The sequence below is a fragment of the Ursus maritimus genome, unplaced genomic scaffold (genome assembly GCF_017311325.1).
Source record: "Ursus maritimus isolate PB19 unplaced genomic scaffold, ASM1731132v1 scaffold_27, whole genome shotgun sequence".
NCBI lineage: Eukaryota > Metazoa > Chordata > Mammalia > Carnivora > Ursidae > Ursus > Ursus maritimus.
In genome coordinates this window covers 32,813,829-32,828,358 of record NW_024425230.1, presented here as the reverse complement: position 1 = coordinate 32,828,358, position 14,530 = coordinate 32,813,829, and the positions used below count along the sequence as shown (strand labels likewise).

General features: G+C 38.6%; 1 protein-coding gene and 1 pseudogene across 3 annotated transcripts in view; one reads left to right on the top strand and one right to left on the bottom strand.

Moving 5' to 3' along the window:
- LRRC49 (leucine rich repeat containing 49) overlaps window positions 1–14,530 on the top strand; it is a 150,789-nt gene that overhangs the window by 21,715 nt on the left and 114,544 nt on the right. For all 3 annotated transcript variants that reach the window (XM_040643037.1, XM_040643038.1, XM_008708526.2), the window contains one exon: window positions 6,307–6,450. In XM_040643037.1, the coding sequence (XP_040498971.1) occupies window positions 6,307–6,450 (144 nt within the window). The remainder of the gene's footprint in view (window positions 1–6,306; window positions 6,451–14,530) is intronic.
- On the bottom strand, window positions 212–1,335 carry LOC103679110 (annotated as a pseudogene).

Genomic DNA, 14,530 nt, shown 5'->3' with positions numbered 1-14,530 from the left:
TTTTTTTTTTTTTTTAAAGATTTTATTTATTTATTTAACAGAGACAGAGACAGCCAGTGAGAGAGGGAACACAAGCAGGGGAGTGGGAGAGGAAGAAGCAGGCTCATAGCAGAGGAGCCTGATGTGGGGCTCGAACCCAGAACGCTGGGATCACGCCCTGAGCCGAAGGCAGACGCTTAACCGCTGTGCCACCCAGGCGCCCCAGGGTAGCTCTATTTTTAACTTTTTGAGGAACCTCCGTAGTGTTTTCCTGCAGTCTGTTCCTAAAGTCAAAGATCTTGAGTGGTTTAGCGCCTAGTGTTCTCAGCACAACAATGCAACTTAGTTCACAAGCATTGTGAACTTAGTTCACATTGAAAAATAGGACTTTAAGAGAGCCTGCCATTTTAGGGCTGAATTTTACTATAATGTGAATGTTTGAAGTCTTACACTTTAAGCAAATAAAACCTAAAAATGATTGATTGGTTCAAAATGGTTTTATGGAAAAAGTAATCTGTAACAAAAACTTGGCACTGTGTGCGAAGGTTCCACCATATCTGAGCAAAGCATATAAAGGTTCCGAGGTGGACAGGGCAGGAGAGGGGCCCAGACATTTGCCGCAGCAGGCATTTTCTCTTCGTCTTCTTGACCGGTGGAGGGCAGAGAATCCTCGAAGAGCTTCATCCGACTCTGTCTTGAGGCCTTGCTGCAGGAGAGCCGAGCACTCAGGTGCTTTCCAGCACTGATCTCCTTAGCCCTGGCCAAACCCCACGGCTGCTGATGGTGGTCAGCTTCTCCTGCAGTTGCTCAATCATGTCTTTGTTGTCCCTGAGATCAGGTTTAGTCTCCACCAGGATGATAGGGGTGTTGGGACAGTGGTGTCGCACTTCAGGTACCACCATGCTCGAACATTTTCAAATGATGAAGGACTCAGGAGAGAAAAGCAAATTATGACCGTATCTGTTTGTGGCTAGGATAAGGGACGTAATCTGTCATAATCTTGTCCAGCTGTATCCCATAAGCCCAGATTCACCCGTTTTCCATTTACCATAACATTGGCAGAGTAGTTGTCAAAGACAGTGGGGCTGTATTCTCTAGAGAATCATTGGTTTAACCGATCAGTAGGCAACTTTTACCTGCAGCTCTGTCTCCCACCACCACACGCTTGGTGGCTGCATCTGGGCCACTTGCTGGGCTGCCGTGGCAGCGGGGTGCTGAGGAGAGAAGGGTGGGCTTGGGGCGTGAGGTGACAGATCTGCTGTCCAAGCCACGTCGCCCTCCCCCGGCGGGAAGCCAGAGCCAGCAGCGGCCACCACCCAGAGCTCTGGAATTGTCATACTTCTTAATTTTTGCCAATTAGATTGGTATAAAGTAGTGTCTCTTTGTAGTTTTGATTTCTATTTCCGATACTTCATAATCTGGACTCTTTATTCTGTTGGGTCAGTTTGTTTGCCTCTGTCGGTCTGTCTGAATTTTTCTATCTGGTTTGTTATATTCCCCCTCCTTCTCTCTCTGAGCACCTTCGCTGTTTTTTAGTCCTTTGCTCTCCCATTGAAATTTTTGTCTTTGAAATGTATTTATTTATGAACAGCAACATGAGCTACATACTCCCGCAGAAGGCAGAGCCTCTCCTGAGGTAGTAAGTGTACATTCTGGAATGATCCATGAGTCCCCGCCTGTTGACTAACAAGATCTGTCACTGCCACCTGCAGCTGGTCAAGTGCAGACTTCAGTGTGATCTCTCTAGGCTTTCTAACAGCTGCTAGTCCCAGTCGTTCTGGTGAAAAGCTAATGTAATGAATGAAAACCTTGATGGATCTAGACAGACCACATCCGCTAGGTTTTAATCTCACCCAGCCCCATCTGTGTGTGTCTGTGTGTGCACGGAATGGGAGGAATGTTGGTGGCCTGGGAACTGTCCAGCTCTGCAGGCTGGTTAGTGTCACTCTAGTAGGGAAGCTAGCCAGTTAGGTGAGGGTGGAAGGGGAAGAAGAATTAAAGAGTTTTGTCAGTAAAAGAATATCATATGCAAAAGCACTGAGACGAAAACCAACACGGTATTTTTTTACTGCTTGAGAATTTAGCCTGTGTTGAAGAACAATGAGAAATGAGGGGAGAGAAGTAGGAAAGGCCAGATCGTGGAGGGCTTTGTATGCCACACCTGAGGAATTGCTATTTTATCTTGTAGCCCACTATTTTTATTTTATTTACTTATTTTTTATTTTTATTTTTTTATAGCCCACTATTTTTAAAACTATTCATAACTAATTGCAATATTTTATGGTAACGATTTTTAAAGTTTATTTTTCAATGTATATATGATTAAACATATTTATATAGTTTTCACATTATAATATACCTTTAAGAATTCATTTTATTTATTTTTTATTATATATATATATACATATATTTTTATTTTTAGGGCAAGAATTGGGGGTGAGAGGCAGAGGGAGAAAAAGAGAGAATCTTAAGCAGGCTCCACACCCAGCTTGGAGTCTGATGTGGGGCTTGATCTCAGAAGCCTGAGATCATGACCTGAGCCAAAATCGAGAGTCAGATGCTTAACCAACTAAGCCATCCAGGCGCCCCTACCTTTAAGAATTCATTGGGCATTACCCAAGATCTGTGAGGGATCCTGGTATATGAATAACATATCACTTGATCTATATGTATTTACCAACCGTTAAGTTGATCAAAAATGTTCTATTCCTTGTTAGCTGACCTGTGTTATGTCATATAATTTCAGCTTTGTGTTTGTACTTATTCCACGTATTGAGATTAAATATTTGTATCACACAAATTATTTCTCAAGGCTCTATAACTACAAGAAGGAAGTTTTACATGAAAATCCAAGTCTTGTTTCAAAATATCTAAATCCACTAAGCAGAAATTTGGAATATTTCAAAGCAAAGACAGCATTGGTGACTTTAGGCTTCTAAAAAGTCAGGAGATAAAGTATTCAAGGTGAAGCAATGTCCAATTCTTAAAAAAAAAAAAAGCATCAGGTAGTTAAAGGAAATTAAGTGAATATTTTTTGTTTTCGGAGCTTACTTTCATTAGAAATAAAAATGATATTTGGTGGGGTGCCTGGGTGGCACAGCTGTTGAGCGTCTGCCTTCGGCTCAGGGCGTGATCCCGGCGTTGTGGGATCGAGCCCCATATCGGGCTCCTCTGCTATGAGCCTGCTTCTTCCTCTCCCACTCCCCCTGCTTGTGTTCCCTCTCTCGCTGGCTGTCTCTATCTCTGTCAAATAAATAAATAAAATCTTAAAAAAAAAATGATATTTGGTGTACATTGTGAAATAAACCGTAATTGGTTTCCAGATGTGAGAATAGTCTGAGGAGTGATAATATTGTTCAAGAGATAGATTGGCGGATGGAAAGAGGTGCAGGAAGGCGAAACTGGAGACAGAACAGTTGAGAGACTAATCCAGTAATCTGTGTGAAAAGTGGTGGTGGCTTGACCTGAAGTAGTAACAATAGGGATTCAATAAGGGGGCAGATTGGATAAATATTTAAAAAGTGGAAACATCAAGATTTAGCCATTGATTATATTTGAATAGTGAAGAATATAGAGGAATCTGAGAGGTTGGCTCTCAATTTCTGACGTAGATTTTTTTTTGGTCTTCCAGAATTTGTTCTCTTGGTAAAAGCTTGCTTTAACATGGACACAAATGTGCTTCCGGAAGGATCTGTTCTTTCAAGGCCATCTTTTCCTTCAGGGAGAGCTTGCCCTTTCTGTGACTGCTTGACTGAAAGCAGACACTTGCCCTTTCAGCATTGCTGAGTCGGAAGGTTGTCTTTATCCAGACAGAGCAGTCTGGGTTACTCTTCTCCATAAAGATGAGCCTGGAGTATCCGGCTTTCCTAGATGCATTAAGAAGTCCTGCAGTCTCCTGGAGACCCTCTCTCTGATCAGTATGACCCATGATTGGGCTTTCGGACATTCCCATCATTTCTTCTTCTTGCTATGAAGTTTATTAACTAATCAAGAGCCTACACCACCCTACACCACCTTTCGCTGAAATTTTTATAACGTACTGTGACTTTGTCCATGGCTGCAATGCGTAATAGGCTTCATCAGAGACGTTGCACACAATTCTGGCCTGATTGCAAACCAAGAAGCCGAACAATATCCCCAGTGACTTTTTAAAAATTACTTCTTGATACCCATATTTTAGAATTAGTAATGTTCCTTTTCAGAGTTACCAAACTAAGAAAAGGTAACTCTGCAAGGTAGGCATTCTAATTATCAGTCCCACCATGACCAAGGAATTAGAGTAAGGTAGTTTTCTAAAAGAAATGCCCCAGGTTTAGTAGCAGAAGGGGGAAGACACTCCATGTATGTCATGTAACAAAGGTGCCCCTTCATTCTATATATTTTTATTTTTCCTGTTCTCAGAAAAGTTTTATTTTATGTATTTAAATTTTGCTTTTCCATTTGTGTTTGTTACATCTATATTATTTGTCTTCCACATTCCCATCTTATCTTTTATTCTTCCTATCTCCATTTTTCCTTAGTATTTTAGGAGAATTTCTCAAGCTTATGATGACATTGATTTTTCACAGTGTCTATTTTGCTTTTTGCTGATTCTGTACATTTAAAATTCTATCACTTATTTAGTTTTGAAATGCTTTTGTCCACATCTCATTGTACATAATTCTATCATCTACGAATACTGATAACCTTGTTTCTTCTTTTATAATTTTTATTTATTTTCATTTTACATTAGTTAGACCAAAAATCTTAGGACAAATTTTAAAGCATGGTCAGATGTCACCTTTATGTATTACTGAATTTATAATAAACACAGGTTTTCCCTTTTGAACCTAGATGGAATCTAGATGGTATTTCTTTTTTTTTTTTTTTTGTTAAAGATTTTATTTATTTATTCGACAGAGCTAGAGACAGCCAGCGAGAGAGGGAACACAAGCAGGGGCAGTGGGAGAGGAAGAAGCAGGCTCCCAGCAGAGGAGCCTGATGTGGGGCTTGATCCCAGATCGCCGGGATCACGCCCTGAGCCGAAGGCAGACGCTTAACCGCTGTGCCACCCAGGCGCCCCTAGATGGTATTTCTTGAATGTAAGAGAAGGTCCAATAACAACATGCAAACTGGATTATAAATCTAAGCAAACGTTCTTTTAGCCAACATCCACTTTGAAGTGTTAAATAAAAAATTTCAAATTTTTTCTCATCTGTACCGAAATGACAGTACAGATGAGAAAATCTCTAGTGATGGTGAAAACTTTTTTTAATGTTTGGAAGAAAAGTGTTACTTGTATGACTCATTGTTAACTTTAAGTAGTTGGTTGACGAAGTCCCCCGCAAGGACCCCTACTTACGTGTCATAGAGAACCATCTCGCTGTGCTTGCTCTCTTACACTAGTGGGGCTTAAAATCCTTTGTAGCTTTTCCTTACCCTACCTTACTGTGCAAGTCAGGGCTCCTAAGCTGCAGGTCAGAGTTTGTGTGTATGTGCCCGTTCCATGACTCAAGTCCTCTTGTTCTGAACACTTAATGTCCACCATATTGCACTCTGGCTAAAGGTTATCTGTCTCTTCCCTTAAGCACTTCCACTAATAAAGAATATCCATCCTCACTCTCCACTCGGGATCCTCGCTCTTTGTATCTTTTCCATTTAGACTCTTGACGGCTTTCAGGATCCTGCGGTATAAATGGAATGAACGGGGGGGTGTGGTAGCATTCCTTTTCCTTGCCTTTCCTCTCAGAGGGCTGTCTTGCTTGGTCGAAACATGGTGAGCTTCTGCCTGGGACTCACAGTAAGTTTTTATTTGGCAGAGAGTTCTTGTCACCTTGATCTGGACCTGGCACAGTATTGGGCAATTAGAGATGCCCCCAAGGATGGCCTTGCTGATTATTTGATAAAATTTACTTCAAACATTTACTGTGGTGCAATTATAAAATATGTTCCTTTAGTTAATTTTCACAAGTTAAATGACTTCTTATCTACAGCAGAGGAAATTGGAAATCCATTTTTTAAAGGATTTTATTTATTTATTTGAGAGAGAGAGCAAGAGAGTGAGAGAGAGCATGAGAGCAGGGTGAGGGCCAGAGGGAGAAGCAGACTCCCCGCTGAGCAGAGAGCCTGACGTGGGGCTCCATCTTGGGACTCTGGGATCACGACCTGAGGCAAAGGCAGGTGCTTAACTGACTGAGACACCCAGGAGCCCCTGGAAATACATTTTTAAGTATCTTCATATAAACCTGTCACTGAATCCAGTGACTAAATATTTTATTTTTAGGGTTTTTATAACATGCATATATGCGAATTTTGCCTGCTAATCATCCCTTTCTCATTTTTTAACAGATTACCAAAATCGAAAACGTCAGTCATTTGTGTGATTTGAGAGTTTTAAATCTTGCCAGGAACCTTTTAAGTCACGTTGATAATCTTAATGGGCTGGATTCACTAACTGAACTTAACCTGCGACACAATCAAATCACTTTTGTGGTGAGTATTAAAATGGAATCGATATATGATTTCTGCCTTTTCTTCTAAGGAAATGAAATAAATGTTATGGCATTGCTTCATGCAAAGTAAGAATCTATGGTAACTTACGTTCTTTTCTGAATTTAATTGTGGATATAATTATTAAGCTTTATATTTTGATTTGAGAAATGTTAAGGTGTTTTTCATTTTAAAAGATAAATGTAAAATTAGAAACAGAAGTATTATCAATAAATGAATTAGCTAATATGAGTAGTGAATTCTTTCCTGTTTTATCATGGGAGTAGAATTAATAAGAAAGAAGGTTATTGGTGACTTGAAGTTGGTAAATTGTTGGACCAGGAGGGAAAAAGGCACAGAGAGGAGAGGCTGAGGGCTGTGAAGACATGCATATCATTTCCTTTGCCGTGGTGAAAGAGGCAGGCTGGTATAGTGGAGAAAGCATTGCGCAGGGCATCAGAGACTCGTTCTCTCACAGCTTCAGCTCTCATTAGCTGGGTGACCTTGGGTAAATCGTCAACTCTGTAAGTGTCCGTTTACTTTTCTCTAAAGTGACGGCCTTGGGCTAGATTATTTCTAGGATCCTTTTTAGCTTGTTGAATCTTAAGAAAGACATAAAGGTGATCAAGAGATGGCATGTGAGCAGGAGGAAACAAGTTCACACTGTGGGGGCAAAACTACAGGAAGGCGACTCTGGAACTCTGAAGATGAACTGTGTTAGATTTATAGCTGAACTCAAGTTGAGTAACGAAATAACAGCCTGATGCTCGGGTGTTTTGTACTTGTGCACATGTGAGGAGCACTAGAAATAGGACTTTTGGCTGTATGATGTGATACGGGCCAAGAAGACTTCTAATGATATATAAAAACATTTGTTCTTTTTTTTTTTTTTTTAAACAAGCTTCCTTTCTTTACGTGCAATAGGAAAATACTAGGTTCTCTGTGGATATCATTCAAGTACTTTTAAAGGCACAATCTAACTCTTCACTTTTTTGAGACATTGAGTTCCCTAGTAAATAATTAAGTGTAATATAAATGGCACACTTGGAAAGGTTGACGGACAGTTGATGCCTTATCTCTAGGCCTCATTGTACAGATTGGTTTCATTTTGAAGTTTTCCCAGAAGATCAGAGCTCAGTAATGCTCACATCTTCTCGGAGGTTGGGATAATTTCAGAACCTTTTTCCAAGACATGGATTTATTCCAGAGCCCCTAAATTCTGTCAGGCCCTCCCCAGATTGGATTTAAATGTTGGAAATGGCTTGTTTATTTTAAAAGACATCCAGATGGAGTTAATCTGTTACATTGCTGAGAGTCTAGGAACTGCTCACGCTGGACTCGATCTGTCCTCAGGACATTGGGTATGGTAAGAATCCAAAAAGCTTTGGTAGAGTGGGGCACGGACATCTATTGACTTTTGCATATTCCTGTCTTGTATTCTTACATTTGGAAAGTACATAATGTGTATCCAGGAAATTGCTTAGTGAATTTCCCAGTGAGTATGATGTGTGATCATTACTGTTATAGCTTAGGCAGCAGCCAACATCTATGAAAAAGGAAATTGTATTAGCTTCTAAAAGTTAAAAAGATTTAAAAAGTATGATGCATATGGTATCATCATGATGATAAGTATCACGCATATTAATTTATAGGAAATTTGAATATACATGTAAGGATACATAAGACTGGATCCAACTTTTGTTTCTTTTTCAAAGCATCCTTTCCTAAAACAGCCAAGAGACTTTTAAATCTGAAGATTCATTTTTTTTTTCCTCCAGTGTCTCTTCTTTTCTCTAGGGTCAGTTATCACACTTATTCTTTTGCTTTTCTTTTTTTCTTTCATGGTTTTGATTTTCTTCAGTGGCTGGTAATCCTTAAATGAAGGACTGTGTTAAGTACTAACTGGGTCTCCTGCACAGTCGAATAGGTCTTTTTAACTCTAAGCTCTCTCCCTAGAATGATCACTGGATTTGTGTAAGTTGTTGAATCCCACACGTTGGCAGGCTTCCCTTTAGAGTGAGCGGAAGGGAAGAGGGAGGCTCACTCTGTAATTGCTAAAATAAGAGAACGACTATTTGGGGGATAGAAGGACTTTACTATCTTCTCTGCCGGGTGAAACTGCCATTCCTTTTCCGCCGCTGGTTCTAATGCAGCAGTTATTAACCGTCTCCATGGATGAAACACCCACACTCTCCATCCTTCCTGGACAGATCCTCTGCTTTGCTGAGAGAACAGACCCCGAGGCTCCAGCTGAGGGTTTCTGCAGCCAGCTGCTCTGTACATTGCCTGTGTGTGTGCGTGGCCGGGGTGGGAGTGGGCTGAGGCTGAGGTGGGATAGCTGCTGCTCTGGGAATAGTGGTTGAGTAGACAGACCTTTAATTACACGTCTGCCTAATTAGCCACAGTTAACTACTGTCCACTTCCGCTCCCTGCGTGTACTGAGTGTGAGCACGGGGTAAGACGGCATTTGGTCAGAGAGGACTGCTGTGGCCTAGGTGCAGCATGCCTCTGGCCAGTTCGGAGCTGTGGGTTTCTCGGGGTTATCGCTGATGAGATCCCGTCTACTTTCCAGCTCCCTGAAATTCACAAAAAGTGGGGATCGCTTAACGATGACTCTCTTGTTTTTAGCATTTACGTGGATTTACCCATTTTGCGTATTTTTATTGTTGCCCATCAAATCATGTAGGAGGAAACAAATGCGTTACCTACTTCACTATCTTATCAGAAAACTTCTCTGATGTTTTTGATGCAGAAAAGTTTTTGTTTGTGTGTTTATTGTAGTTTAAAGTCACTGATTTTTTTCTGGGAGATTTTATAAATTTCAAACCAAATGTTTTTTTTGTTTATATGGTAGCTTTCCCTTTTAAACAATTGTGAAACCTTTCAGACATTCTGAAAAGAATGGGAAATATTACCAACATGTGTGTCTGTCTACCAATCAACTTAATAAATAAAAGCCCTTCAAGTATAGTTAAGGCCTAATGCGTAACCCTCCCCCATCACATTCCCTCCCTCCTTTACAGAGGTAAGCACAATTCTGAGTATGGTGTTTATTCCCATGAATGTCTGTTTCCTTTGCCATATATGTATGTACCCCTCCCGAAACAATAGCAAGTAATTTTTTGGTATGCTTTTAAATGTTCATCATACCGTACTTTTTTCCTGTAATTTGCTTTTATTAAGATGGTTTGAGATTTGTCTGTGTTATTATCTGTAGCTCTGGTTCACTAATTTTCATTGTTATGTAGCATTCCATTGTAAGATTGTAATTAACTATTCATTCTTCTACTTATGGACAGTAGTATTTCCAATTTTTTATTTTTAAAAAGTGTCACAAATAACATTTTTGCACATGTCTTTTGGTGACTATGTATAACAGTTTCTCTAGGACAGTGGCTTTCAGACCATAATCTATGGTAATAAATAAAATTTACATGAAAACCCAGTTATTAAATACCCAGTTATTAAATATTTATATGGGCACGTTATAAATAATAGAAGCAAGCATTTCAAGAAGCTATGCCTACCCTTGCTCTTCTATCAAAAACTTTGGTTTCAACCTACTGAATTGATCTCTTAACCAATGAAAAGCTGGTCGCAACCTGCATTTGTTGAACAATGAATGCTCAGTGGTAGAGCTTGGGAGAGGCATTGCTGGGTGCCAGGGTTATGCTCATCATTTCATTTTATTAGATATCATCAAGTTTTGTCCAAAACTTGATACAAAAATTTGGTACAACCAAACTACATTTCCATCAGTATTACCTGGGAGTTCCTTTAACTTGACGTTTTTGTTGATACTTGATATTGTCAGACCTTCTATTTTTTGCCAGTCTTTTAACTCTGAAATTACATTGCATTGAGATTTTAATTTGAATTTCCAGTGAGGCTGAATGCCTTCCCTCTTTCTTCTTTTGTGATAATTGAGACTGCTTCTCATTTAGATTGCCTGAACGGTCTTATCCTTTGCCCGCTGGAATGACAGGTGTTTTTTCCTTTTTTTTCTTTTTCTTTTGTTTCTGCTGTATTTTGAGGAACAGAAGTAAAAATCAAATAGTTTTCTTTATGGTTTCTGGTTTTTTTGTTTGAAAAATCCTTCCTTAAAGGTTGAGGACATGAAGATATTTTTCTGTGTTGTCTAACAGAAGATTTGAAGTTGCTCTTCACATGTTTTATCTATTTGGAAATGATTCTTTTCTTGTGGTGTAAAATTTAAATCCAGCTTTGTTTTCTTTTTTTCTCATATGGATTGCTAATTGTTCCAGCACCATTTATTGAAAAATGGATTATTTCCGTCCTTCCCTCTCCCCTGGGCAGTGTCTCCCTCTAGCAGATTAAATATCCACATATGCATGAGTCTGTGCCTGGCCTCTCTGGTCTGTTAGGTCTCTGTCTAATGTTCCAATATAACACTATCTTAGTAACTGTAATCTCTATTACACACTAAGAACTAGTAGCATGAGCTCCCCAATCTTCCTTTCTCTTCCCTAGCCTTCCATTCTTCCTTTAAAAAAAAAAATGTTATTTATTTTCTTTTTCTATATACATTCTCGAAATAGCATGTCAAGTTTCATGAATAACCCTACTGGTCGCTTGATTGGAATATCTTTGAATTTGAAGACAATTGACATTTTTGATACTGAACCTTTACTATCATAATATGAACATGGCATATTAATATGAAGACACATATGAATACAGCATATCTCTCAATTCATATTTGTCACATTTAATGATTTTTGTTCTTCTCCGTGGATAGCTTGTTTTTGTTAGATTTCTTTCCAGATTTATACTTTTTTTTGCTATTGTAAATTATTTTGATCAGAAATAGATTTCTTACTGTTGTTGCTAGTATATGGAACCACAGTTGGTTTTGGTTCATTGATCGTATATTTAGCAACCATGCTCTGACACTTAATAATTCTAATAATATATCTGTAGGTTATCTTAGATTTTCTATTTAGAAAATTTTATTTTTTTGTGAACAATTATAGTTTTTCCTTAATCATTATATGTTTTGTTTCTTCTTGTTTGACTGAGCTAGACTGACCTTCCAGTTTGACCATACCTCCCTTACAAAGCTGAATAAAGAAGCAAAAGTGGGCATCCTTGCCTTCTTCGTGATTTTAAAGGAAACATATCACTAGCTATGTTTGTTAAATGCCATTTATCAGTCTGAAGAAATTATCCTTTATTTTTAGTTTGCTTAAGTTTATTTATGAATGGTTGTTGTATTTTATTAGATGATTCTTATACAGCTCTTAAACTGATCATATGGATTTTTTCTTCTTTTATTTATTAATTTTGGAAATTATAAGATTTCGTAATGGTAAGTCATTCTAGCATTTTTGGTTATTATGTATTTTATGAGCTGCATTTCATATACATTCCTGGATTTTGTTTATTAATATTTTATTCACAATATTTACATCTATGTTAAGTGAGATTTGTCTGTAATTTCTTTTTATTGAATTCTTTTCTGATATCAAGGTCACACTAGCGTCATAAAATGAATTGAGTGCCTCCGATTTTAATGTTCTGTGATTCCCTATTTTGGTTTCCTATTTGGTATAAATCTCACTTTATATGAAATTAAAGATCATCTGCTCCTTGTATACTTGGAGGAATTTATCTGTAAAATAGTCTGGGTAGTTTTAAACTATTGGCTCAGTAATAATAGTGAGTGTCAATTTTGATATGTTATAGTTTCATCTAAATTCACTTTTTTTTTAGCTATTCTCTCTGTCGTCATGTCCCTGTTGTTGTTTCTCATAATGCTTATTTATACTTTATTTCTTGATTAGTATTGCCTGAGGTTTGTTTATTTTACTAGTAGTTTCAAAGAACTGGCTTTGGCTTTTAAAAAATATTGTTCTATCGATTTTTGTTCCTAACTCTCTTACTTTCTCTATTTGCTTTTTCTTTCTAAAGTTTTGTGTTGGATATTTGATACATTAGTTTTCAGTCCTTTTTAGTTTCTAACAGAAGCACTTCAAGCTATACGTTTCCCTCCAAGAACCACTTCAGCTTCTTCCCACAAGTTTTGAAATTTAGTATTTTATTCTACATATTTTCTAAGTTCCATTATGATTTCTTCTTTGATCCATGTGCTATTTAGAAGTATATTTGAAAATTTTTGATATGTATGAGTTAATTATTCTTTTTTGGTCATTCTTTTCCAATTTAGTTGCATTGTGGCCAGTGAGTGTGAATCATATGTAATTGGTGAGGTTTGTTGAGGTTCGCTACATTGCCGAGCATACATTCAACATTTCCAGTCAATACGCACTATCAATATGTTTCCCTAGTATGTGGTCAGTGTTTGAAGCTGTTTCTAGGTGCACACAAGGATAAAATTGGTGTATCTTCCTGGTAAATTGTTCCTTTGATCATCGTGTTTTAACTGTCTTTATTACTGACTCCTTCATTGAGTAAGAGTTGTATGAGCATGAACTATACGCATGCCAGGCACTGTTCTAACTACGTAGTATAGGTAAAGAAGTTAATCATACTTTTTTGCCTTAACATTTATTTAGTCTAATGTTAATACCAACTTTCTTTTGGTTATTTTTTTCCTGGTTTATCTATTTTGTTCTTTAACCTTTTTTAATTTTTAATTTGGCATGATTTCAGAAAAGGATGCAACAGTAGTATAAAGATTCCTGAAATGGTAACATTTTAGTACATTTGCTTTATCCTCTCTCTTTCTCTTTTAAGATTGTATTTATTTATTTGATAGAGAGCTTGCACGTGCACAAGGGTGATGGAAGGGCAGAGGGAGAGGGAGAAGCAGACTCCCCACTGAGCAGGGAGCCTGATGCGGGGCTTGATCCCAGGACCCGGGGATATGACCTGAGCTGAAGGCAGACGCTTAACCAACCAAGCCACCCAGGTGCCCCGCTTTACCCTCTCTTTTGATTATTCTGTGTGTCCTCTATCTACAAGTCCCTCTCTCTTTTTTTCTGAGCCATTTAAGAGTAAGGTGAGGCATGATGCCCCTTCATCGCCACTTCAGTGGTGTATTTTCTACTTCAGTGTGTATTTTCTAAAAACAAGAAGCCTCTTATATAACCACATTACAATAATCAAAATCAGGAAATTAACACTGATAGGATACTGTTATCTAATCGGTAGATCCCATTCAGGTTTTCTTAATTATCTCACTAGCAGGGACGCCTGGGTGTCTCAGTCAGTTAAGCGTCTGCCTTCGGCTCAGGTCAAGATCCCAAGGTCTTGGGATCGAACTCCATGTCATCGGGCTCCCTGCTCAGCAGGGAGCCTGCTTCTCCCTCTGCCTGCCCCTCCCCCTGCTTGTGCTCTCTCTTTCTCTCTCTCTCTCTGACAAATAAATAAAATCTTAAAAAAAAATGATCTCACTAGTGTCCTTTATAGCAAAAGAAAATCCAAGATCACGCATTGCATCCCATAGTTATGTCTCCCTTGTCTTCTTTAATCTGCAAGAGTATGTGCATCGTTCTTTGTATGTCATGACATTGACATTTTTGAAGAATAGTGGTTTATTATTTTGTAGAATGTCCTTCAGTTTGGGCTTGTCTAATGATGTGTCCTCATGATTAGATTCAGATTAGGTACGTTTGGCAGGAGTAGCAGCAGAAGTGATGCTGAATTCTTCTCATTGAGTCATATTACATATTCTTTTATTTTCAACCTTTTTCTTGTAAAGATGCACAACTTTTTTTTTTTTTAAAGGTTTTATTTATTTATTTATTCGACAGGATAGAGACAGCCAGCGAGAGAGGGAACACAAGCAGGGGGAATGGGAGAGGAAGAAGCAGGCTCATAGCAGAGGAGCCCGATGTGGGGCTCGATCCCACAACGCCGGGATCATGCCCTGAGCCGAAGGCAGACGCTTAACCGCTGTGCCACCCAGGCGCCCCGCACAACTTCTTTTTTAACTATGAGAATCCTTCTTCTGACTAGAGCCTTTAGTCTATTGTACTAATTGTGATTACTGATAAATTTACCACTTTGCTTTTATTCCATGCTATTTGTTCTGCACTTCGTGTGTGTGTGTGTACCTTACTGTGGGTTGATGGAGTTTTCTCTGTTCTTTCTTATTCAC